Genomic DNA, 25,256 nt, shown 5'->3' on the forward strand with positions numbered 1-25,256 from the left:
GTTTTCCAGAACTAAGGGTGTACTATTACAAGAATAAAATTATTTTTGAAATTCACTCTTAAAATGCCTATCTTTCTTTACAATGACTTTAATAATACTAACATTATATTAGGAAAACCTTTATTCTCGTAAGATTATAATTTTTTTTTTACTACTACTACTTTTTTCTTGGGGGAAAAAAAATTAGATATATAATATTATTTCTATAAAAATAGATAAATTTGATCTCGTAACATTGTTTTTTTCCCCCTTGAAAATAGTCAACTTTTTAACATCTATGACATTTAAGGTTACATTTAATTGATATTTGGATTATGAGAGGGTCCTTGGAAGAATGTCGTCTCTGTAAGGGGTCTCTGGACCCAAAAACGTTTTTGAGAACCCCTGTTTGAGACACTTCCAGTTGTAGTGTGGTTTGCCCAGCTATAAATGTAAGAATCAGGTCACATACTATAGGTTCAAGCATAAACAGGTACTTACAAGAATACATGATTGTTCTTGATTTTTTTTTTTTTAAAACGACACTTTTAACACAATCAGAGACAGAAGTGATGTTCCTCTTCTCCCACTAGAATGGGCTCCACCCTTCTTCTCAATCGATTTGACCATACAAGGATGTTGCTTTGGGCAGCAGATAAAATGACATGATTTAAGCGTTACTGCCCTGTACTTGGACCAGTTTTCGTTTGGGGGGAAAAAAAAAAAGATCTTCAGATGCCAAAAAACATCTACTTGGCTAAGATTAATGGCACAGACGCTGACAGTGAAGTCGGACCGCCATACAAGTCCATAACATGAAAAAATAGTTGACATCATTAACATAAAGACAAAGTGGAGCTAAGTAATTATAAAAAAAAAAGTGTTCTCTTCGAAAAGGCTTCATGACTGGTATCGAAGTGGTGGTGTCATATTGAGGATGTCTTCATTAACACCAAAGGCTCCATGGTAACTCATTTTAACAAGGTATCCCTGAGTGTAAATTATAATCTTCGTGCGCCGCTGACTGTTACGTATCATCCGGAGTCATCACTGAGCTTCCGAGGGGATCCTGCACCTCTGGAACACTCTCCGCTGACTTGACGCTTTCACTCTGCACTTCGTCGCCGGCGTCAGGCTTCCAGTTTCTCACGGTGCTCGTATCGCTGTCTCCTTTTTTGAAATTTGGGACGTAAAAGGACGTAATTATTCATAATGACATTGACAGTTTGACAACCAGCATAGTATAAATGCAATTCTGGGATGAAAAGACATAAGTGCAATGCATTATTATTATTATTATTATTATTAAATAACAGCGCGATGATTGTGTTTGATAAAATTTAAGGGAATATTCTCCAAAGACTACCTATCCATTATTTAAAAAATAATAATAATCTCAGGACGTTGCACACAAACTCACACTGGTAGACAACAAATACTCACTCTCTTTCTCTGCAGATTTCTGTGATTCATGATGAAAGCCGGTTTTCTTTTCTGATGGTTTCTTAATGGGTTCCATCTAACAAACAGAATGTCATTCCATCAAACGGAATGTCAAGAGTAGACAGTACAGTAAAATTTGGTCCGGTGAGCACACCAGTTGCTGCATTCACTAAATACAAATGAAACAAATTCTGAAAATTTCACATAAATCACACTGGTTTATATGATCTATTATCACACATATAGTATTACACACTCTGCCCCCTCTGGTGCACATATTTTAGCCTGACGGTGGCAGTAGTGTGCATCGAAGTAAACGCATGTTTAGAAGGCGCGATACATTCAACAACTGCCAACCTTACTGTAGGAAGCAAAGAAGTGGAAATAGTGGCACAACAAAAATAATATGTTGCGTTTTGGGCATGTTGCGCAACATGTTGCACTTTAACAGAGCAGAGCTAAATACTGATCCAAAGTCCTGAATGTGTGCAGATTTGATTTAAACACTTCAACATGGAGCTCATTGAAAAATTCATGAAGCGTAAAACTGATTATGATGAGTTAAAGAGAAGCTATAAGAACTGACGAGAAAGTAACGCTCCAGTGTTCGGGAAAATCCGAAAATACATCTTTGTTTAAGCTACAGGGGTTAAAGCTTGTGGGAAAAAGTCTTTACGGCAATTGTTGCAATTGTTACATAAATGTATTTTATTACCTCGGTGCAGATGGGCTCTGACAGTCGGCTGGAAAGGGGTCCTTTATCATCAGACTTGCAAGTACTGTTGAAACAAACATACCATTCAAAGAGATCCTTGGAACAGTTTGTATTGGCACAACAGGACCAGCAGGGACTTGATGTTACCTTGCACCATGAATTTGGATGGGCTCACAGTCCATAGATCTCATTGGATTCTTTAGCATAGAAACAAATGTTAAATGACAACAAAGAAGTAGGGATGATAGAGAAGGGGCCAGCAGGAATTGTCACCTGAGAGACCTTGTTGTTTATTTGTGTGTCGTGCGGATTTCCCACTTCAGTGTCTCCGCTTCTGGCTTCTTTTGGACGCTGCAGCTTTATGTACTCAAACGTGCTTAGTCCTTTGCACACTGTAACCATTGGGAAAGATTAACCGGCATCAAATAGGCAAAATTATATATATATATATATATATATATATATATATATTTTTTTTTTTTTTTGTCTGAACAAATGACCATGCTATGTATTGTTGTATTAACACACCTCACTAGCTATCTTAAAGCACCTCACTAGCTGGCTTGTTTAGCAACAAAAAAATATTTCGAGCGAGTACAAAACAAGTTTTGAAATATGTTGGGGGGGGTGAATCATATTTGGTCCACTCTGCTACTTACGGTATATTTCAATTTTCATTATATAATCACTTATATATGTAAGTGTAGCGTCAAAGCACCTTGTGCTAATACTAGCAGTTAGCATTCACTTGTTTATATAATAGGGGTGGACACAGCCACTTTTGGTTTGCTGTCCCCCACTGATTTGGAGCGTGAAGAGTACCACAACCAACAAAAACCTACTCTGAGTGAGCGGAAAAACACACAATGATGACAAAACATCATTATTTGACTGTATTTCAAATTTCACAATGTTTTTCCTTATAAAATCATTGTTAGTTAATCGTCTCATCCTCAAGCCAGTGCTAAGGGAGTTAGCATTTACCTACATTAACTTTTAGTATGCTACGCTACACCCTACTGGTCTGGAATATGTGTCGTTTACCTCTAAGTAGTGTAAATCAACCACTGGGCCATTTAATACTGAGCTGCACAGAGAGACTGGGCAAAACAATTAACAATTGTTTTGAAAAAAAAATACAAATCTGAAAAATTGTATATTTAGAAAAACAGGTGCCTCTGTGTTTCTGTACACAAGACTCCAGTAAGTAAGCCCACAAGCTAGCAAGAATGAGTAAAAAAAAAAAAAAAAAGTGTTTGGAGAGCTTCTTTGGAAAAGGGAAAAGGCAAAAATTATAAGACAGAAGACCATACTAAAACTTCCATTAAAAGGAAAGCTGCATTTAAGAGACAATATCAGTAGTCCTACTAAAAACGGATTTATCGCTACAGGTGTTTCTCATGCACCAAGCTTGCTCTGCATTAAATATGGCAACAGACTTGCAAATGATGCAACGAAGCCTTCAAAACTGCCCAAAAAGCTACCTTACTTCCACTTTCAATATCATATCTTTGTTAAGTTGGATTTTCTCCAATAATGGTGACCCAAAAAAAATAATAGAGAGTAGACTGGACATAAGTTACACACTTGAGGTGTCATTGTCTCTCATCACCCCAAGAGGGGAGCGTCACATTGGAGAGAAACAAGTGCGGGGCTCCTTCTAATTATAACAACTACATTCTGCGTAGTAGTGAGTTGTATTTTTAACTCATGCGCGCTTTGGAAGTATTTTTCCGCTGACTGGAATCCAACTGTTTACTGCCAACAACAAATATATTAGTCAAATACGTTTTTCAACGGGTAGGCATGAAACAGTTTCTTGGCCAGCTTGTCCATGAAATGCAAGCTTCTTCATAACTGTAATGACAAACAGACACCAGTAGATGACAGTGTTGCATCACTTTGGATTTGTGCTCAGTACAGTTTTTGAGTTGAATGAAAATAAAGATTAATCTCTGCTTGTCACATGGATTATGAGGGAGGGATTTGGCGTTGGAAGTCAGACACGTTTAGGCACATGGCACTCTAGCAGAGTTTGTATATGTATGGTATAAACAGACTATGTGTCCCGGTAGTTAGTAGAACGTTTGTGTCGCAATCACGAGAAAAGATGATGCAGTTCATGGGGTGAATGGCAAGTAAAAAAGCCACACTTGAGCCATTTGTTAAGTCAGCGTTGCTCATGGAGTGTTTCTGAGTTGTATATCCATTAAGTACATTTGTTTTGCCATCAACAGCCCTTTCTAGCTCTTCTTTTTGTTGTTTTATAGTTTGAGTGGTCACAAAAGCAAAAAAATATTAGCATCGCAGTCACTGTTCTGCTTGAACTGTTCTGTTTTGTTCAGTTTGAAACCAGTGTTTTTGGTGAAAGTAACCCATTCAAGCTACTGAATACTAAATAACAGAAAAAGCTAGAAACAAAGAAAAGAAGAGAGTCTACTCTTTCTTTTGGTAAGTTCAGTGCTTCTATTGTCACAGAACAACATATTCTGTAGGTCTTGAAAGATCATTCAGTCAAAGTGCTCTATAATGGCTGGCAATATGGGGAACTTCGAAAATGGCTGGCAGTGAATGAGTTCATAATTTGTTTTTGTTTCTATGCTGGCCCGTCAAATGATTGCTTTACATGAAAACGGTCTGTGCTGCAAAAAAATTAAAATAAAGCGCTGATTTAAAGAGCCGTGTGACTCACAGAGGTAGAAATGGAAACAGAGCAGGTGCCAGAGCAGCAGCAGGCATGTGAGGCTCAGCACGGCGGTAAAGAAGGCCACTATGAGGAGACCGGCTGAACTCGTCTTTACGGGGGCTGATGGTAAAAACACCAGCCAGGTGTCGTTTGCCAACAGACCTGCAGGAAGGCAAACACACACACACACACACACACACACACTAGTTTGAATGAAGAAATTATCATGACAGACAATCTTACTAATAAGTGTGTCCTCTATCCAATAGTGCGATGACTCACCATGGATTTGCGGGTCGGTCCGTAAGCTGTTCGGATTCAGATAATGCTGGATGAATATAAACAGAATGACGCCGACCAGCAGGCCCACGCCGACTGCTGCAGAGGTCACTGCTGCAAAGAAGTACCTGAAGGCAACACAGGTAAACTCATGTTTAGCACTCAATTGTACTATTAGGCATCATAGTGCAAATTACAGTTTCTTTGGTCTTACCTGTAGTTCCTGCCACCCACACAGTTGTTCAGCCATTGGCAGTGGTGATCAAAATCAGACACGCACTTGTTGCAAACGCTACAGTGTTTGGCTTTGGGCCCACTGAGGAAAGGGAACATTTTAGGGCCATTACACTTTTAACACTTTATATCAGCGTTTCCCCAACCTTTATTGCGCCAAGGCTCCCATTTTACATTAGAAGAAAAATCTCACGGCTCACCACCAAACAAAAATGTCACAAAAAGTAGTAATTTAGTAACTCACTTTGAAGAATTTCATTATTCTGCTACATCTTCAGATGATTTTGATGAGGACACTGAAATGCACTTTATATAGTGATACCGACCCATAATTAGGATTTGTTTTTCCTTTCTTATTTGTTGTGGATGTGGATGGCACCAACTGTTGGTGGCTTAAAAAGTCAGTGAAAGGCTGGCATACGTACACCTTGACGTCACAAAGGTAACAGTGCAGGTCCTGGATGACATGACGCTGCACTGTGCGGTCAAAAAGTGGCATCGGGCCGCTGTACGTCTTTTTGGCCCTCACGCTGGCATCGGCTGGATCTATGGTTACCGCGGCAACATGGCTGAGCAAGTGCACAAGAAAGACCAAACCTGTAAACTGGATGGCGATAGGGTAAAGGAAAAGTTGCTCCAATAATACAAAAACTGATTCACAGATTCTGACCCTTTTAGTCTTCATGGAGACATACACAAGCAGAGATTCATGTTTGTAACAAAAGCTCATAGAAAGTACCCATACAAGCAAAACTTTGTTTGGTTATGAAGGCTGATTTGTAAGCTCGCGAGCCATCTGAGGGGCCAGCTGAGCGTCTGCTGAGAGTGTTAAGGATACGGCGTAGAGCACGTGTTTCCAGGGCGGCGGTAGGAGAGGAATGAACATGCCGAAGGCCACGACGGCAAAGTAGTTGTACACCAGCCAGGCAACGACTTGGAAGACCTGAGGGGGCCACGTCCATCCGTTCACCCGCGGAGTCTTGGATGGGACTAGCTCGTTTCGACTGCTGCCATGCATGGGGGCCGTGCGCCTCAGCTGCCCGCTGAGGAGGTTCATCTAGACGACATAAGACACAAATAGACCGGCTTCATTAGACAGTGAGGTACAGATACCCTGACTTGAATAATTGAGGGACCAAATGACATGATCGCGACCTCGAATGTAACATTTGCTTTAGAAAATCTGATTAATTCAACACCACGCTAAACTGCCTTCAACGTAAAATAACTGACAAAATTTCTAACCAAAATTAAGCTTTATTGAGCCATTGAAAAATTTGGATTTTTGGCACGGATTGGCTTATTTTACAAATTCAATTTAATATTTTGAATAATGGTAATTTTACTGAATATTTTTTAAATATTAAATAAGTAATTTTATTGTAATATTTGTAACATTTTAAATGTTAATTTGGAAGTCATATATTTCAGAAAAAAATAATGTAAATTGTTTAATAATAATAAAATAATATAGTAATTGAAACTTATTTATAATTTGTATACAACATTTATATTACATATGCATATATAATTGAGATGTTTTTGTATAATTATATACATTCTTACACATTATTTAGAACAATTTTCTTGACAGTGTTTTGAAATACCTTAATATTTATACTTGTGATTGATGATAAAGTTGGACAACAACTTTCATTTGGGAAGCCCTGCTAAAAACTACTTGTTCAATGTATGAAATGTGCTGTACACATCAAAATGAACTAACTGTATTCCCATTTAAGTAAACAAATTTCCCATGTAAATGACAAATAGTCTATTGTAAAAGTCTTCAAGTTAACAGTGGTTATGGAGTAAAAACAAAAACGCTGCATCCTTTTTCTTTTTTTAAGGTCATCTGACTCACATGTTTTGCTTTGGGCCCTTCATGCTGACACAAGGGGTTTTGTGTGTGTGTGTGTGTGTGTGTGTGTGTTTACACTAACAATCGACAGTCATCAAGCATTTTTACACGCAGTGAACTAAATACACAGTTTGAGCACCACTTATGCAGCATCAAATGACAAAGAAACCACGTTGCGAGGGTGCCGTGAACGCATATAAATGAACTTCACGCCGGGAGATACGCGTCAAAGTCACGTTTATCCCTTCAAATGTATTGAGAATGACTTACTGTCGTTGCAGCGCTCGTATCTTCTAGCGCCAAGTCATCACTTCTTTATGATCAAAACAATGCACGCGGCGATTTCCAGCGAGTGATCATTTTCAACGGTGCCAACGCGTACGTCACGCTACATGCCAAGGCGACACCCAAGCCAATACAAAGAAAGACGTAAAAACAGATGCGATAAAAGCTCCTCTGCCGACGTCCTGGGCTCGGCATAAGCGATGGACGTAGACGTTTAAGTTGAAGAAACAGTTTGCTCGACAGCGCCCGGCTGCGCCATGGCAACTGTTGCGCATGCGCACTGTCGGCCTCCTGGCTCCCTCCCAGACTGTGGAGCCGCTGGTGTTGCGTTCAGGTTCCTCACAGTCAAAGCATACAAACCTACAGATTACTAAATTGAAAGAATGGATTGATTCATTCATTGTCCTCACTAGGGTCGCGGGCGTGCTGGACCCTATCCCAGCTAACTTCGGGCGAGAGGCGGAACGGATTATCAATGAATTTTATGAATGTCTAGTTTTATTGTCATTCTACTGCGCAGTATTAGTATTAGATCACCTAATACGTGTATATTTTACAATTTAATAATGAATATCGAATGTCATTATTTTGCTACATATAATAGTAATGTAATATTTTAAAATACTGTGGTCAATTGAAAACTATTTGACTTGTTTAAAAATACAAATGTAATAATTTAATATAATATATATATAATAGTAGAATAATCTGAAAAATTCATACAAATTGAAATGTAATAACGAAGTGATATACAAAATTTGGTGTGTACACTAAGAAACCTGTTTAACAATGACAACATCGATCAGTTTTGATTGACACTGTCAGAGAGGTATTTAACATTTGTTATAGTGGTTCTGGCATGTGTTGACAACCGCATCATACTGAGATTTTTCTAATATTTTGAGTCTTTAATGGGGCTAAATATTAAAAACAACTTTCAGTATTATGCAGCATAGTTGTACACCACTTCACATGACAACCACAGCAATAAAGTTGTTAAAGATTGCAGACCATAATGATACCACAGGGGATTCCTCAATTGTTTATGATGCTGTGTGGCTGTTCAACAAAGCAGCCAGTAATAAGGTCAGCTCAGGTCTTGTCTTTTTAATGATACACAGACTTCTGCCTTCCAAAATAAAGCCATTTTACCAGGGGCTCATTTTCCCTTTGTGTTTTGCGTACTGAAAAGTTTCCTACATTTATAGAGCATGCTGATTATGATGAAGAGTATGGAACCACACATATTTATAAATACATGTGCAAACATTTATTTTTGCTGTTGCACTCATAAAAAAACAAGAACAAACAATGAACAGTCTGTACAAGTAACATTCAGTCTATAATTATAAGAGGCCACAGGCTTTTGGTGTCTCGACAGTATTGGACCAGTCCAACGTCACAGTGGCAGGTGTTGTCAATGCAGGAGAAGAATTAAATAATGCGGTCAGTTGTTGGCTGGGCTCTCTGAGTCTGGAGACTGCAGGAACTCGTAGGGATCATGAACCATTTCCGACTGTGCCGGGCTCCCTGTCGATCAAACAAAACCTTTTAGTTGAGAGTCGAGACAATACATGGCATTTTCACAACTTAAAAGCGGCCGTGTTTACCCAAGTGGTGCTGATCCCTCTCGGAGGCGTTGGAGAGGGACGACAGGTTGGACGAAGGCCTGGAGCCGACTCTGTCTACCTGAGCCTCCTGAAACTCCTGCAGGAGCTTGTCAGCATCATCAAAGTGCTGCTGGCCATCCTCATTTCCTGGTTCCTTCTTCACACCTTTACCTGGTAAATATGGAAGAACTGCTATTCTGGTAAAACGTACACAAAAATAATCACATTACCCATTGACTGTCTTATACAGATAAATCACTTTTTCCACCCTTAATGTGAGCTAGAACCTGTACAACTCCATCCATTCATCCATTTTCTGAGCCGCTTCTCCTCACTAGGATCGCGGGCGTGCTGGAGCCTATCTCAGCTATCATCGGGCAGGAGGCGGGGTACACCCTGAACTGGTTGCCAGCCAATCGCAGGGCACATACAAACAAACAAACAAACAAAAAGTCGCACTCACAGTCACACCTACGGGCAATTTAGAGTCGTCAATTAACCTACCATGCATGTTTTTGGGATGTGGGAGGAAACCGGAGTGCCCGGAAAAAACCCACGCAGGCACGGGGAGAACATGCAAACTCCACACAGGCAGGGCCGGGATTTAAACACCGGTCCTCAGAACTGTGAGGCAGACGCTCTAACCAGTCATCCACGGTGCCGGCCCTGTACAACTCATCAAAAAAAAAAAGAATTTTTTTGAGCAGGGAAGTCCAACCCCAATTCCAATAAAGTTGGGATGTTGTGTTAAACATAAATAAAAACAGAATACAATGATTTGCAAATCATGTTCAACCTATATTTAATTGAATACACTACAAAGACAAGATATTTAAAGTTCAAACTGATAAACGTTATTGTTTTTAGCAAATAATCATTAACTTAGAATTTTATGGCTTTAACACGTCCCAATAAAGCTGGGACTGGGAATGTTTTACTTCTTTTTTTTTTTTTATAGAATGGGGGTTGTGTTATGATGCAGACGATCTGACACACAGGCAGGAATTAAAATCACCACATATTGCTGGACAATCTTTGTATGTCAGGGAGGAGCTAACTAAATTTAGCCTGGGTTGTTAAGAAAAGTTACAAAGAATCTTCGCCGCATGTACACCCGCATCTGATTATGTGTAAGCCATTAACGTTTAATTAATGTAAGATGAGTTTAAAATTATACTAGTTTTTATGGATCATAGTTTGTTGTATACTGAAGTATAAAGTATGAAGCAAAAAAAAAAGGTGGGTATTCAATTACTTGCATTTTCTTGCTAATAGCAAAAATAGCAGCTATTCGCGCCAGGGCTTCGTTCCTATCCCCCACAAAAAGCCAGCGTTGACTGAAAATCCAAATCAATTCTGCTCTGGAGTCAGTAGTGACATGCTTACATTTCAAAATAAGGATTGACTTAGAGCCTACTTGGGGACAAATAAGAGCTGCTGTGTCGACGTCCTCTGATAAATTACAGAAGGAAGAGATAAAAGTCTACCTGGCTGGCTAAAGGCGTATTTTGAGGGCGCTGTCATGCTCTAAGTCGTTATGCTTATGTAACATTATCAGTGACTGTATGCTGTGGTAACATGATCCATGCAGCCCTGTTGTGAAGAGCTTGTTTTTTTTAAATCTCGATTTATGTTGCTGCTTTTGAAGTTTTCAGCTACACGTCTCGCTGCAAATAAGTGTGAAAGTAGAAGCTGCTGTTGAGAATGTGGCTAACGTACCTAGTGTACTGAGCATGGATATATCAAGAGACATGTCGGGGTAGTTTTTCAGTGACATGAAGTCCAACACGGAACTGCTCTCTCCAAGACCAGTGTCATCCACCATCTTAACACAAAAATAACAACTTGAGTCAAAGCATAGATGTACTTGGACTTAAATGCAGCCCACACGCAGCCCACCTGCATGTCGCAGAGGCCTGTCTTGGTTTCGTCAGGTTTCAGCATCATATTTCTCTTCTGAGAAACAAGTATCAGGGGTCACATTTGAGGTTTATGTCATGATTTGTATGTAACAATGGAGCAAGCCACATACCTGCCGGATCTGACTGGTGGCTTTCGTGTGATCGCCTGCAGTCATCTTATCCAGAAGTCCATCGACCCACTGCTTGGTGACACTTCCACAGCCCTTTACAAAGTCCAGAATGCTGAGAGTGGGGGGAAATAGTTCAAGAGCTGAAATTGGTGCCATTGTTATCACTAAATATATTATTTTTCAGGGGCGACTCCCCATCCCTACCTCAGAGCACATTGTACCCCCGTTTCATCTCCATATGCAGAGCACAGCAAGTCCGACTCATCAGGAAGCAAGTCTGGAAAGACAGAGTTCTTCTGGACGCTCTGAATGTTGTAGGCACTGCTCAGGAACGTCACTGAAAAGCAAGGACAGCAATTTTTAGCTGGAAACAAAATTCTCGAGAAAGCATTTTAATAATGTACCTTTGTGTCTCCTGTCATCTTTGAAGCCAAGTGTTGTTAATCCAGGAAGAAGCTTATTTGACAATGAAGTCAAGTCCACTTTGTGGGTCTCCTCTTCTGCAAAAGTGAAGACAAGTGTGAGTATTTTTCCAATTCTTAACATCCAGAAAATACAGAGTTGCCAAAAAAAAAAATCATTTCTTACTCTAAAATATCCAATTTTCTTTCAAATGATGTGTAAAAGTTGATCTTAAGTTTAAGTTTGTTGTTTTGTTTTACTTTTAGTTTTTTTGTTATTCTTCAGGGTGAAGAATAACATTGTTAGAAATATGCGCAAACATAGTCAACCAAGTGTGCAGTACATTTTCAAGGAAATAAAAAAAAATAATAATACACCAACCAGAGATTTGTATATGGCACAAAAGATTCAAAGAGGAAGGCAAAAGGAAAATGTGTGTCGAGTCATAAAATGTAGGAATTTTGATAAATCTTTTTTTTTTTTATAAACATGAGCTTATTTAAATGTTTGCCTGGAACATACATGGATGTAAGTGGCTAGATATTCATGTTTCAAATGATGTCACATTTTTGGAATCCCTCAGTATAACAAGAATTTGGGGGTAGAAAACATGCAACGTTATCAAACCTTCTGCATCGGGATCGAGCTGATTGACGACAGTGTACAAAAGAGAAGTGTCGGTGTCTTTCTGCAAGTAGCCTATCTAAAAGCAATGAGCAGACATAACAGTGTAAAAAAGCGCTGATACACTGGAAACATGATCAAACCTATTGCAACACGTAGCGGCCGTGCGAGATAGGGGATGGAGAGAACACCACCTTCGAGTTTGGCATGTATCTGTTGATCCGATCTCGGGCTTCATCTGCCGAATGTTCCACCAGGGCGAGAACGTGTTCCTCTGCTGTGCTGTCTGTCAGGCTGCAGGCGCTCCCCTCTGGCTCAAACAGGTAGCTGAAATCAGAGAAGCCAGGAGGTGACACCATTTATTCTCAGTTTACTGAATTTGATTCCTCCTCCAGGAGACAATATATCATCAAATCACATGAAGAAAGCCCTGAGGTAACTTACTTCATGTCCTTCACGGGTTGTTTTTTTGACTTTTTGGCTGATTCCACTGGAATAGGAATTGTCTCCGTTGGAGGTATATCAGCTGCAAGTTCTTCGTCCCCCAAAATGGCTTCCATGTCCTGCATGAAAGACATGCTGCGCTTCAAAACCAACAGGCGATCCTGACAACAAAAAATGGATTCATTTAATGCCATATCCATCTGAAATATACTGTATATTTGAATGTATAGTGTATACACTACTCCCAAATGTTTTTAGATGAAATTATTGTATGAAGTAAAATGCACTATGGCATTTACCGGTGACGTTAATTTGACCTCTAAACATTTGAATGCACGTCCAAATGTTTCTGTAGTTTTTGTACAACTTGCTTTTCTTTAACAAGGAGCTGAATGGCCAATTCATAACAGGTGTTTTGATACATTTCCTTCTCCAAATAGAAGTGGTATTTAAACAGTCCTCTTTATCATGCTGTTCACATCGCATCATCATGAGACCAAAAAGACACCTAACTTATTGATTGGCAGTGCCTCACCATTGTGAGGCTTCAAACAGGATGTCCTCAGAGGGAAGGGCCACTGAGTTTAGCTTGTCATCAGGGGGTTTCAACAGATACAAACAGGCCAGAAGACGTTCTTGGAAATGTTTCAGGAATCAAGCGCTGTTGTAAATTGTGTCATTAAGCTCCTTGTTAGAGAACAGCAAATTGTGCAGAAACACTGAACAATTGGACACGTGCATTCAAATGTTTAGAAGTCAAATTAAGTTCCGCTGCAAAGGTTATAGTGCATTTTAGGTTCATCCTGAAATTTCACCCGAAACCCCAATATCGCCATCTTTTTCTGAGTACTGTATGTAATTGCAGTGTGACTCACACATACAAAAAATACAATCATACACAAGTATTGGAATGGGTCATTACACCAACAGAAAGTGAAAATAAGGCGTTTATTTGCAGCTATAACAGCTTCCATTCTTCTGGAAAGACTTTTAAAGAATTTGGAGTATGTCCAGGTTTTTTAATTTGTCCATTAATGCTGTCGAAAATATTAAGCAGTGCTCAACTTGCCTTTCATTTCGTTTGGGTTGTTTTCGTGTACTAGGGTACTTAGCTTGTCTGTTTGTTTGTTTTGTTTTTTAGTCAGATTTTCTGTTTTAGTATAGTCTGTTATTATTAATAGAATGTCTATTTGAGTATAGTTTGTCTATTTGAGTATAGTCTGTTATGTTAAGTACGATGTCTATATATGCACTATAGGGTAACAAATCAAGTTTTTTTTCTTATTCTATTCCATTTTATTGTATATACAGGTCTCTTTTCAGTACTTGATGGACTAAGGAACTTCGGGAACTAAATTTAGCGCTATCTAGTGTGTGCTGGTATTACAATAAAGTTCCCTGAATCCTTGAATCTCTGTTTTGTTTCATCACAAAAGTTTTGGATGGGTTTTAAGTGAGAGAACTAGGTAGTATTGTCCAAAATGTCGTGTATGTTGAAGAATCAAGACCCAGTGGGATACAAAAGGGTCCCTGGTCGATGAGTTAATTGATTAAGAGACATGTATTCAGACTTTTCTCCCAGTTGGTCAATGAAGACTATACCATTACCTTGCTCATCATCTTAAAACCGGTATGGAGAAGTTTTTTGGCTGCCTTGTAGTAGACCGTCTCTGGACGGTTGTACACCATGGCGTTGTCACACATCAGTTTAAAGTCCGCCTAAAGAACACAATGGATTCAAACGGGCAGAATGTCAAACATCATTCCAATTTGCTACTTTTTATCCAAGTGATAATTTTGACCAGTGGCTCTTGTATGAAGCCTTATCTCACCTTGAATTCTGTCACTGTGTTGTACTCATTGTTTGTAATCTTGTCTTTCATGGTGCTGAAGTCCATCGGATGCTTGATGATCATTGAGTAATTGGGAGCAATCGCATCGGTTACTGGGAAGGCAAAGAACCCATGGGCATCTTTTCTGTGAGGACAAATGACAATAAACACCATTGTTAGGCCAGTTTTTGATTGACAATATGGCTGTGAGCCTGCATGGATTACGCTTCTAAAATTGAGCGTTTACATCCATAATCTTCTTTTCCCTCACCTCTGCAGCTGTCGAATGAAATGCTCAAGTAATAGTTGGCGAGGAGTGGACTCATTCTCTGTTTTGGGCGAAACAAAAGACAATGTAGTATGTATGAAAATTCATGATACATTTTCTTCTTTATAATGGTAATAACGCAAGTTCGTCCTTGCCATGCTGTGTCCGACATGCTCGCACGGGCCTGTCCCCTTGGTGCTCGACTTCTACCTTCACACCGGGGTGAAATTCCTCAAATTCAGGCTCACTCTCAAATTTCTCCTTCTTCCTTTTCTTCTCTTCTGGCTGATTAATAACATCATTCGTGTGATTACCACAGTCAAAACTGGAATTCCGAGTAGACGCGTCACCTTTAAAGGCTTAAATTAGCATTCCTCACCTCTACTTTTATATTTAGAGTTTTTGATATTGTGAAAGGTTCAACAGGCACTCCAGTGCTAACTGCAGTGGCCGCTGCTGCCTCCGATTCGTTCTGCTCTCGCTCTCTCTTCTTCCTCTTTTCTTCCTATAAAATGACAGACAAGCTAAAATTAGAAAAAAAAAATTTTCACTTTGACGCTGAAATCTACTGTGTGTGTAATAAAAATGTACCTTCCGTCGTTTTCTCTCTCCATCGTCCACATACTTGTCCTTATCAGACTTTTTCTTTTTCTTCTTCTTTTTCTCTTTGTGGCGCTCATGGTCTGATCTGTCGTCATAGTAGCTGGAGTCATGGCCCGAACCTGAGAGTTCTGTCACTTCGCTCCCTCCGACTTTGAGCACAAGCTTCAGTGGCTTCTCCAATGCCTTGTCCTCATAGTCTGAAAACAATTTTTCATTAGGAAGTTATCAAAACGAGTATAAGATACAATTGTTTAAGATTACCTTTTCACTTATTTAGCCAGTGGGATTTGATGTATTTTATGATGCTTTCTCTTTGGGAAATGTTACGCAAAAGCATTTATACTTGTTTTTTTTTAAGGCAATTAGAATCCTCTCAGAATAGTTTGGTGAATGTTGCCCCTGGGACAAGCCACAAGTCGCAACAACATTTATAGGACATTGTTATATGTAATGCAAACGTTCCTGAACTGGTGTCACAAAACATATTTAAAAACCTAACTACAATTTTATCTTTTTGAAGTGACTCTCTGGAGTCAAACTCACTTTCCTAGCCTTCTCTCTTCATGCTCTCCTCGAAACGATGGTTCTTCTCAGCCAGGAACTGTCAGATGCTCAAGGCATTGTGAGCAGGTGTGTTGTCATGGTGAAGCAGTACTCTTGCCTCTTCTCGTGCCCTAAACAAAGTAAACGCCGCAAGATCTGTTTAAAGATATGCTGGTTGATCATCTGGCCTAGACTACTCGTAGTTTGGGTTGGAAATATATATATTTTGTGACACCGGTCCTTTTCTAACGCACCTTGTATGTTCAACAGTTCTCTACCTACGTAAGATATTTTTATTTATTTTCTTAACTTTAACTGTCTCATTATGAACCCTGAATTTGAAATAATTTTTAAAAATGATTAGGTGGGCATGAAACCTTTTAGGATGATAATATTCTCATAATAAATATTATAAGCCGTGATATCCGCATAATACTTTTTTTAAACAAAACTAGGCTCATAAAAGCACATAAAATAAATAAATTTATGTGCTGCTGTACTTTACGTGCATAAAACAGTGCAGTAACGTGAAAACAGTGCTACTTATGTCTACTTTATAACTAACAGAAAAGCTAAAATTAAACCGTCACAGAAGTGTAATGTGCAATAGGTGATTATATTTAAAGCCTCTACAAATATGAATGTAAACAAACTACATTCGCTGCCATTGCTAGCCAGTAAAGCTAGCACAAAGATAGCAACAACAGAAATTAGTAACTATCCTTAACTGACAAAATGCCCAAAATGCTTTCAAATACCATCCACTGTTCTCCACTCCGGTTTATGCTTCTTGTGTTTCTTCCCCATTTCCCAATATTGACACTCAAAACGTGGGTTTATTCAGTCTCCTTAGCAGGCTTTATCGTTAGCGTTGGACATAGCATAACGCAGCCGCTAACCGGAAATAAGGACAGACAAAATGTGTTTAGTATTTCCGGTTCAAAAAACAGCGCGCTGAGTTCGAGCCTTTTGAAATCGTCGGATCGTCTTCTACTCGATAAACGTCAGCCTCGCGTCTATAAAAGTACAGTTTAGTATGCTTATTTTCTTTACATTTAGTCTGACTATCTTTGGTTTTATGACTACGACAACACTTGGCTGTCGTGCTAACCTACCTAGCTAGGTGTAGTGTATAGCCAACCATATAGTATAGTATATAGTATAGTCCACCATTTGTCACACTCGAAGCACAAGTTAGGAAAGTTGATAATGTATTTAAGTTTTTCATTCGTCAAATTCAAAGCACAAGAGTAGCAGGGAAAGCTGAGAATGTTTTATTGTTTTAATTTGTTCTCTCCTCATAATGTTTTTCGTCTATCAACAGGAATGGAAAGTGACAACATGGATGCGGGAAACCAAAAAACGATACATGTGGAGGTCCATGTTAAATCCCAAAGGTGAGTTATCTTCTAAATTGAGTATATTAGATTGGTTGTTGTTTTTATATTTCATCAGTCGTACCTGTGCTTCCATGAGTGCAGCCAATAATGGCAACACTTACAGTATATCTACTATAATTAATTTAGTAATGGGAATATCATTGTCCCTGCTTATCACCATAGCATACTTTTTTTTCTTAATACAATGAATGTTGTAAACACTGTTTCTCGCTTCTGTTATGAATAGGGACTACATAAATTAAATGGACATGACTAGATAATTTTGTCAAGAAATTATGCATATCTCTTAACTCTCGAATTATTGTTATACGTAGTTGCATTGTATTCTCTTAGCCACAATAGTGCTGTGATTAAAGCATTTGCCAGTTAAATGTTGATAGTAGTGATGGCGAGATGAAGCTTCATGAGGCATCGTAGCACTTAAGCCAATTAGTTCGAGTAATATTACTATACTATTATAAAAACACTAGTAGCCTATACAAACTATAAAATATTTATCTGCGCTTACTGCAACTCTCTCTCTCTCTCTCTCTCTCTCTCTCTCTCTCTCTCTCTCTCTCTCTCTCTCTCTCTCTCTCTCTCTCTCTCTCTCTCTCTCTCTCTCTCTCTCTCTCTCTCTATATATATATATATATATATATATATATATATATATATATAAAAACAAATTTTAAATGTAGCCCGCATGAATGGTTTATATTGCTGTCAGACCTCAAGGCATAATCACATGAAACAGCCAGGCAGCGACTTCTTCCATAAATGAAGCAAGCCTCGATACGCGCTTTAACGGAAACGCCCCTTCCATTACCCGACACACGCTTCGAAGACTCTGCACATCTCGTAACATGAGTTGATGGACTTTCTTTTCTGTATGTTTTTGTTATTGCCTGTGGATATTGTCATCCATCCAGGTCATTTCATTCTCAGGGTATTGAATCGATCGCAATCAATCGTCCATTCTAAAGAAACTCAATAATTATGCCTCCAACAAATAAGACAAAAACACAGCCCCCTTGCCCGTTAGGCAGCTCCACTATCACTTTACAACTCAGTGGACTATGAATGAGTGAGTTTCCACCTTACGACTCTTGTGGACAGTGGCTTCTCTGCCAGGCATCCTAATGACTGTCCTTTTTTTTGCATTCCAAATGAATGATACCATCCGTGGTTTTGGGGTGTGCCTCCAACTTGGAGCATAAATAGTTGAGTTTCTCCACACCAACTCAGACTAGTCTGTCCTAAATAAAACCTAAATTGTTCATGAACTGATGACGCCTGCTCGGATGAGAGACGAAACGTCTTCTAAGACAACCAGAACAGTCCAGTTATGATCGATTCAATGCCCTGAGAAACTTGTTGATATTGTAGCCCAGCTAAACTGTCTGAGGTGAGGATGCATGTCCAGGCTCTGCTAAGTCGCCACAGCATTGTGTTCGGGAACTACAAGTGGACGGAGTTTGATGACGGTTTCCTATGCACTCATGTGGAATCTGTGACTATGGTTGACTGGGAGGAAATGCCAACACAGGTAGTTTGTTTGAGCTTGTTGCTTGAATATGTATTATGTTTAAATAAATACTTTTATGTTGATTCTTCTGTCATGCTTGCTTCTGAACATCCAGCCCCTTGATTTGAACAGCTGCGCAGTTTCCGTTCACATCTTCACCCTGAGTGAGGATGGGCCGAGTACGCTCAGTTTGGAGGAGGATGAGGAGCTGTCAGCGGCCAACCACTGGTTGCTTCCAGCAGGTGATGTAGGGCATAGAGAGAACATCAAAGTTCACCGTATATGGAAAAATGTATTCATACTTACATTTGGGCAGAGAGGCAAAATGAAAATAAGGCCGTTTACAAACATGTAAAATGACAGCTGTTACATGGCCTTTAAGTATATTTATGTACTGTAATTAGATGTTAAAAGAATAACCTTTTACGCAGAACACAGTGAAGTGGAATATTATATATATATCTGTGCACTTTTCACACAGGGGAAGAGCATTCTGCAATCAAATAATTCGGTGTGTGACACGTATGAGAGAGAGAGATTGAGATATGAAACATCTTTTGATATGCATAATAGTTCCATTAAAATGTACTTGCTTTCAACACAACATGGCGGGCATGTGAAGTTAGTGTTGGCTTTCAAAGTTCATCCTCCTTGTGTGGCATTTCAGAATTCCCTTATACATTAAGCATCATAAGTACTGAGTTCAGGTAGTCACAACTTCTGATTTGATGCTTCTCTGCTGGGGAACAATTTGAAAAAAATGTTATGTTGAGTTAGATTTTTATGCTGATTAAAACTAAATTTGGCATGCTGATTCCAAAATTGCAGTCAGTTTTTTTTTTCTAGCACGTCAAGTTTTTTTTATTTTATTTTTTTAACAAAATTCCACTGGTTAGCTGTAGTAAGACTTGCCAGCTGATTACAATTGGAGTCATCTACAGCTACGTGGCAACTTGTTTGTGCAGTCACAATTGAGACACTGCGGTGAGAGGTGTGTGCAGCTCCCAATAGGTCAGTACTATCAATATCTACAAACAGAAATCTAGCATAGTAGGAATTAAGAGTATTTGTGCTGGCTTTTCTCTTAAAATTGTAACCATGGGCATAACGTTGTAAATTCAATTTCGTTTTATGGTCTTTTTTTTTTTTTTTTAGCTTTCAAAGCTTGTAACTATTCCATCTTAGTGTTTTATTTACATAGGTATATATTTCCTTTGTTCCACTTTGTTCAAAATCTTGACGTGATAGAGAAAAACTGAGATCAGTTTTGGATTCCGCACCCAGAAATTGGTTAAAAACAGTTGTCAGACCTACAGTAACTCAACAAAAATGGTATTCCCCAGAATGCACCTTTAATTCAATATGGCATCAACTTTTTCACTTTTTAGAAGTAGAACGTTTGGAGGTTCATTTAATGCTTCCAGTTTTGGATTCAAATTATAATTTCCTCATTGTTTCCTTGCAGCTGATTTCCATGGTATTTGGGAGAGTCTGGTGTATGACAGTGGGGTCAAAACTCAGGTAAGTGTCCAACATTAACCATGTTTGAGTGGTAGCCCCATGGGTGGCCCTGTCAGAACTTGCTTGCCCTGTATATTCATGATATAATATGATAGGTTTCAATTATTATTTCACATTAACACATTCACTGCCATTGACGGCTTTAGAAGGCCAATATCCATGTTAACTGGGAAGGCTGGCAGCGAATGAGTTAAACATCTTTATACTGTATTATTTAAACCTTTAAGAAAATATAACTTCCGTGTAGTTAGTTGTTTTGCATATAATGTTTTGGGAAAATAGAATAAAAATAAGAATAGATCCCATCCACTCATACCCGTACAATAGCTGCTTTTACACTTATCACTCCAACTTCAAAAAGGCAGCGCTTTGTTGCCGTACGAATAGTGTCTCGGTGGGAAATGAAATGACGAAATGGGAAGAAGAAGTGGTCACATATCACACCACCTTTTTTGCTATGTTGATACGCTGGCGTCTCTGCATAAATTCCACCTTAAGCCCACCGCACACTGAGCAAAACAGCTGAACCTACCAGAACTGTCGCATAGTGTGCACCTTTGTGGGGTTCGGCAACTAGTTTTCAGGAGTGGCCAACGGTTGGCCATTGGTTTTGCGGCGATTCAAATTTTTAATTGCCGGTGCACGGCATTACAATGTTTTAGACGTAACAGCCAATCAAAACGCACATAAGCTTTCACACACACAAAAAATAAGTGCATATCCAGATCCAAACTCAGATATTTATTTTTTTCTGGTTTTTGTAGGTTGTTCAAGCCATTCCGCCTGGGAAGGATTGTTAACCTCGCATGCTTAAAAAAATGTGTGCAGTGCGGTAAAATGGTGTGATTAATTTAAGTGAATAAAACTCAAAATATTTGGAATTAAAAAGACTGTTGATATGAAATTTGTACTGGTCTGTTCGGGTCCGCATCTGTAAGGTACGTGATGGTCCGAAACGTTGCCATACTGGCCCAGGCCATCGGGCCACTGTTAATGTCAGACCCTGTCAGGATTAATTATTTGATCTTGCAATGAAATCTACATTCACATCACGGCCTGTGAACACGCTGTAGTTATTACGCCATCGTTACATGAAAATTCAGGTGAGAGAAAAGTGCTGAATTTCAAACTGCTCTGGTTCTCTCCTCCAGTTACTGGATTATGTCACAACAACAATTTACTTCTCAGACAAAAATGTCGACAGCAACCTGATTTCGTGGAATCGTGTGGTGCTGCTCCATGGTAACAATCTAAAAACAATCCTTGGATTATTATCACGATTTGTTTTATCTCAGATGTCAAGACCTCTCTGTATTCACACATCCAGGCCCCCCAGGCACTGGGAAAACATCCTTATGCAAAGCTCTTGCCCAGAAGCTGTCAATCAGACTGTCAAGTCGGTGAGAAGACCTTCATTTAATTAAAACTGCCTCGGCTTCAAACGCACCTGTTGTTTTTATTCCTGTGCATACTCTTCCCTTCCCATGCAGGTACACGTATGGACAGTTTGTGGAAATAAACAGCCATAGCTTGTTCTCAAAGTGGTTCTCGGAGGTATATGAGCGCTGTCTTTGTTTCTATTTCTATGGAACAGATCATCTGTGGTTGCTAACCACACGTCTTTGTTGCAGAGCGGCAAACTGGTCACAAAGATGTTTCAGAAGATTCAGCAGCTTATTGATGACAAAGATGCTCTTGTGTTTGTTCTCATTGATGAGGTAAACGAAACACAAACCTGTCCGTCCTTATCACTACCGTATATGCAGAGACAGGCAACCGTTGCAATGTATTAAATCTCTTTCAAACGTTGTTGCCAGAACAAGAACATACAGGGTATCGGGATTATGAAATATTTTCATGCTGATTAATGAATTTAATTACAATTGTAGATTGGTGACATTTTCAAGCAAATTAAACATAGTTTGGACTCGGGGTTTCACTTGTGTAGAACTTTTCTACCCAAGGTACTCAAAGCCCTTGAGCACTGTCTCCTCATTCGCCTACTGATGACGAAGCATCAGGAGCAACTGGGGGGGTCAGTATCTTGCTCAAGAATACTTGGACAGGGTCACAGGGGCCGAGGATTGAACCCACAACCTTTAGGTTGAGAGACGATCACTCTACCAACTGAGCCATGCCGCCCCCTTAATTGGAGATTAGATTTTAAAAGTCCTCATCAGAGGCTTTAATTTGAGAGTTTGTTACAAATAATGTTTTGGTACATTCTTACTCCTAAAATTAGATATCTTTAAAGTTCAGAAGTTGAAGTTCGACTAAAAATATTGGTTAAAAATATGCCTTTAATGTACTGTTTTTTATAATTATGCGTGACGTCTGCGTAACGTGAGCCATCAGCACTTATTTCAGACAACTTTAGATGATTAACTCAATGCTTGTTTTGCTATTTCCTTTAACTTTTAGCAAAAGAAGATGGTTTTGTTTTGGTAGATTTCTACTACCTATTGTTCCCATTTCCATTGGTTTGATAGGGCTCTAAGCTGTAGACAATATTGAGCAACTTTTTGTTAAGAGCAGACTGACATTAGTCTTTATTTGAATTCATCAGCAGTGTTCAACTTTGGAGGTCCCACTGTATAGTGTAGGGCCACCATGTTCAGTGATAATTGGATCGAATATGTGATTTACATATTTGATGCTGCTCTGCCTTTCACCCAAACCACTAAAGGGAACCCCATCCATCCATTCATCCATTTTCTATAATGAGGGTTTCGGGTGTGCTGGAGCCTATCCCAGCTGACATTGGGCAAGAAGCAGGTTACAACCTGGACTCGTTATCAGCCAATTACAGAGCACATATAAACAAAGAACTATTCACAGGCACTTTCACACGTATGCACAAATTAGACTACATTTAATCTACTATGCATGTTTTTGGAATGTTGGAGAACGCTATAGTATTCAGAGAAAACCCACAAAAGCTCTCGGAGTACATACAAACGCCACAAAGGAGGGCCTTAGCCAAGACACAAACCCAGGACTTCCACTAGGACTAACCACTATACCTCCATGAAAGTGAACTGTTAAAAAATGTTTTAATGGATTCATTGGAGTACACTACACACAACCAGTTTATTGCGTTTTTTTGAAATTATTATCATTAACCTTTTTATGTATACATTACACTCCAAATTTTTCTCCAAAATCCAATGGGGCTGTTAGTGTTTTGTCGCTGGTGGTAGGTGGAGAGTCTGACAGCAGCAAGGAACGCCTGCCAGGCGGGAACGGAACCATCTGATGCCATTCGCGTGGTCAACGCTGTCCTCACTCAGCTGGACCAAATCAAACGGTTGGAAAAAATTCCCCACCCATACATGTTTCCCCCCCCACTATATGTTGTTCTGTATGGTGTTAACTTTCAGGTTGTCATTTTAGACATTCCAACGTGGTGATCCTGACTACCTCCAATGTGACTGAAAAGATCGACTTGGCCTTTGTGGACAGAGCGGACATCAAGCAGTATATTGGACCTCCGTCTGAGAGGGGCATCTACAACATCTTTCTTTCCAGCCTTGAGGAGCTCATGAAAGTAATTCGGGATTCACTCCTAAATGAAAGTAAGATTGTGAAAGTGTGTGAAATTAATGATTCCCTGATGTGTGCAGTGTCAAATCATTTACCCGCGGCAGCCACTCTTCACCATCTTTGAGCTGGAGACCATGGGCTTTGCAAAGAGTGAGGTATCTGAACATAGTCTGACCCTGAGGAACATCGCCCTGTGAGTACCCTTTCCCACAATGCATCAGCAGCCAGTCGTGTGCTTTTCTTTGTAACTTTTTATTTGGTTCTTTCCAGAAAAAGCAAAGGTCTGAGTGGAAGAGCTCTGAGGAAATTACCCTTTCTAGCTCATGCACTCTTTGTGAAGGTAAGCATTGGATTGAACCCCAAAAGAAATATACAAATCGTTAGCCTAATAGCAGAATTGCGCATGTCATTCTTTTACTTACTGTCACAATAGCATAAAAAAATACCAATGTGCTTGCTAAAATTTGTGATTTTCATTGTATGTGTAGATTCTCAGCCATCCAGGTCATGGTACTCCGCAAAGGTTGAATTGAGGCAACTGGTGTTTTACTGTTTATAGACTTTTGTTGTTTTCCGAAAATGTTGAAACAGGACTTAGGCAACTATGCTATGAGGCTAACGAGTAAGAGTTGTTGTTTCCTAATCAAGTTGTCTTCCCGGCAGACACCCAAAGTGACTTTGGAAAGGTTTCTAAAGGCCATGGACCAAGCGGTGGATAAGCAGAAGGAGGAAAAAGCTAACCTAGCGAATGGTGTCTGAAACATTTGTAGCCTACAAGCTTCATGTGGTTTTGTAAGGCATCATCAGGTAACTTAATGCAGAATGTTTACAATAATTTATTCAGCCTCAGAAGGTTATTGTTCCAACAAATGCTGCCTGTATATTTTTGGGTTTTCTACAGATCAAGCGGTTTCTCTTCCAGTCGGGAACTGTTTAAGATACCTGATGCTAAGCGTTAGCCTATACAGCAGATCTTTGTTTCACGGCAGGGTTCCATTGCAACAGCGGTGAAGTAACCTCAATTTGTAGTCTGAACATGTTATTGTCTATCCTTAATATAGTAGTTGATTCAATATTTGCATGAAAAACACTTATTAGCCATAAATGGAAAACAGTACGGCGGTAACAGCCTTCTTCTGCCGCAATGCTACTCCGATTCGTAACCTTGAAACGCCGTATGTTGGCACGGTAAACCGAGGACCTCCTTTAACTGTTTGTCCAATGCAGCCTTTTAACTGCGACATTGACCACAACTGCTTTTTTTGTTTGAATTTTTACATGGTTATTTCATATGTAACTTAAATCGGATGGATGTATTCATTACAGTGTACAGACTTGAGCAGCAAATTAAGAAAATCCAAATAATATTTCCAGAAAATATTGAATGATAGCGTTAACATACTTATTTGTTAGTTTTTAAAAAGGGGTGTTCGATCCATATTTAT

General features: G+C 39.3%; 3 protein-coding genes across 8 annotated transcripts; 1 reads left to right on the forward strand and 2 right to left on the reverse strand.

Annotated features, from left to right (window-relative positions):
• Positions 1 to 295: 295 nt before the first annotated feature.
• Positions 296 to 7,762, reverse strand: zdhhc11 (zinc finger DHHC-type containing 11). 2 transcript variants are annotated; one of them, XM_061674915.1, is made up of 11 exons: positions 7,468 to 7,762; positions 6,175 to 6,393; positions 5,762 to 5,940; positions 5,317 to 5,418; positions 5,106 to 5,230; positions 4,830 to 4,985; positions 2,420 to 2,529; positions 2,285 to 2,334; positions 2,138 to 2,201; positions 1,423 to 1,498; positions 296 to 1,149 (listed from the first exon to the last, which is right to left on the reverse strand). In XM_061674915.1, the coding sequence occupies exons 2-11, from the start codon at positions 6,391 to 6,393 to the stop codon at positions 1,007 to 1,009; spliced, it is 1,224 nt and encodes a 407-aa protein (XP_061530899.1). In that variant the 5' UTR covers positions 7,468 to 7,762; the 3' UTR covers positions 296 to 1,006. The 2 variants fall into 2 exon arrangements, with proteins under 2 accessions (XP_061530899.1, XP_061530898.1); XM_061674914.1 differs by having other exon boundaries at positions 297 to 1,149; positions 2,411 to 2,529.
• An 872-nt stretch (positions 7,763 to 8,634) lies between these two features.
• Positions 8,635 to 16,729, reverse strand: brd9 (bromodomain containing 9). 3 transcript variants are annotated; one of them, XM_061674917.1, is made up of 17 exons: positions 16,599 to 16,729; positions 15,286 to 15,494; positions 15,074 to 15,199; positions 14,850 to 14,979; positions 14,698 to 14,755; positions 14,427 to 14,571; positions 14,203 to 14,313; positions 12,595 to 12,713; positions 12,345 to 12,477; positions 12,154 to 12,229; positions 11,529 to 11,624; positions 11,329 to 11,461; positions 11,125 to 11,236; positions 10,992 to 11,048; positions 10,812 to 10,917; positions 9,093 to 9,263; positions 8,635 to 9,012 (listed from the first exon to the last, which is right to left on the reverse strand). In XM_061674917.1, the coding sequence occupies exons 1-17, from the start codon at positions 16,645 to 16,647 to the stop codon at positions 8,930 to 8,932; spliced, it is 1,914 nt and encodes a 637-aa protein (XP_061530901.1). In that variant the 5' UTR covers positions 16,648 to 16,729; the 3' UTR covers positions 8,635 to 8,929. The 3 variants fall into 3 exon arrangements, with proteins under 3 accessions (XP_061530901.1, XP_061530900.1, XP_061530903.1); XM_061674916.1 differs by having other exon boundaries at positions 8,636 to 9,012; positions 12,595 to 12,755; XM_061674919.1 differs by lacking the exon at positions 8,635 to 9,012 and having other exon boundaries at positions 9,170 to 9,289; positions 12,595 to 12,755.
• Positions 11,564 to 25,256, forward strand: trip13 (thyroid hormone receptor interactor 13). 3 transcript variants are annotated; one of them, XM_061674922.1, is made up of 15 exons: positions 16,790 to 16,864; positions 17,165 to 17,237; positions 18,609 to 18,768; positions 18,863 to 18,989; positions 20,213 to 20,268; positions 21,420 to 21,510; positions 21,596 to 21,668; positions 21,759 to 21,822; positions 21,900 to 21,986; positions 23,469 to 23,575; positions 23,662 to 23,815; positions 23,892 to 24,004; positions 24,082 to 24,151; positions 24,475 to 24,618; positions 24,713 to 25,256. In XM_061674922.1, exons 2-14 carry the CDS (start codon positions 17,167 to 17,169, stop codon positions 24,568 to 24,570), a joined length of 1,269 nt encoding a protein of 422 aa, XP_061530906.1. In that variant the 5' UTR covers positions 16,790 to 16,864; positions 17,165 to 17,166; the 3' UTR covers positions 24,571 to 24,618; positions 24,713 to 25,256. The 3 variants fall into 3 exon arrangements, with proteins under 3 accessions (XP_061530905.1, XP_061530906.1, XP_061530904.1); XM_061674921.1 differs by lacking the exon at positions 16,790 to 16,864 and adding an exon at positions 11,564 to 11,644 and having other exon boundaries at positions 24,475 to 25,256; XM_061674920.1 differs by having other exon boundaries at positions 24,475 to 25,256.

This window comes from Phycodurus eques, chromosome 4, assembly GCF_024500275.1.
Source record: "Phycodurus eques isolate BA_2022a chromosome 4, UOR_Pequ_1.1, whole genome shotgun sequence".
In the NCBI taxonomy this organism is placed as follows: domain Eukaryota; kingdom Metazoa; phylum Chordata; class Actinopteri; order Syngnathiformes; family Syngnathidae; genus Phycodurus; species Phycodurus eques.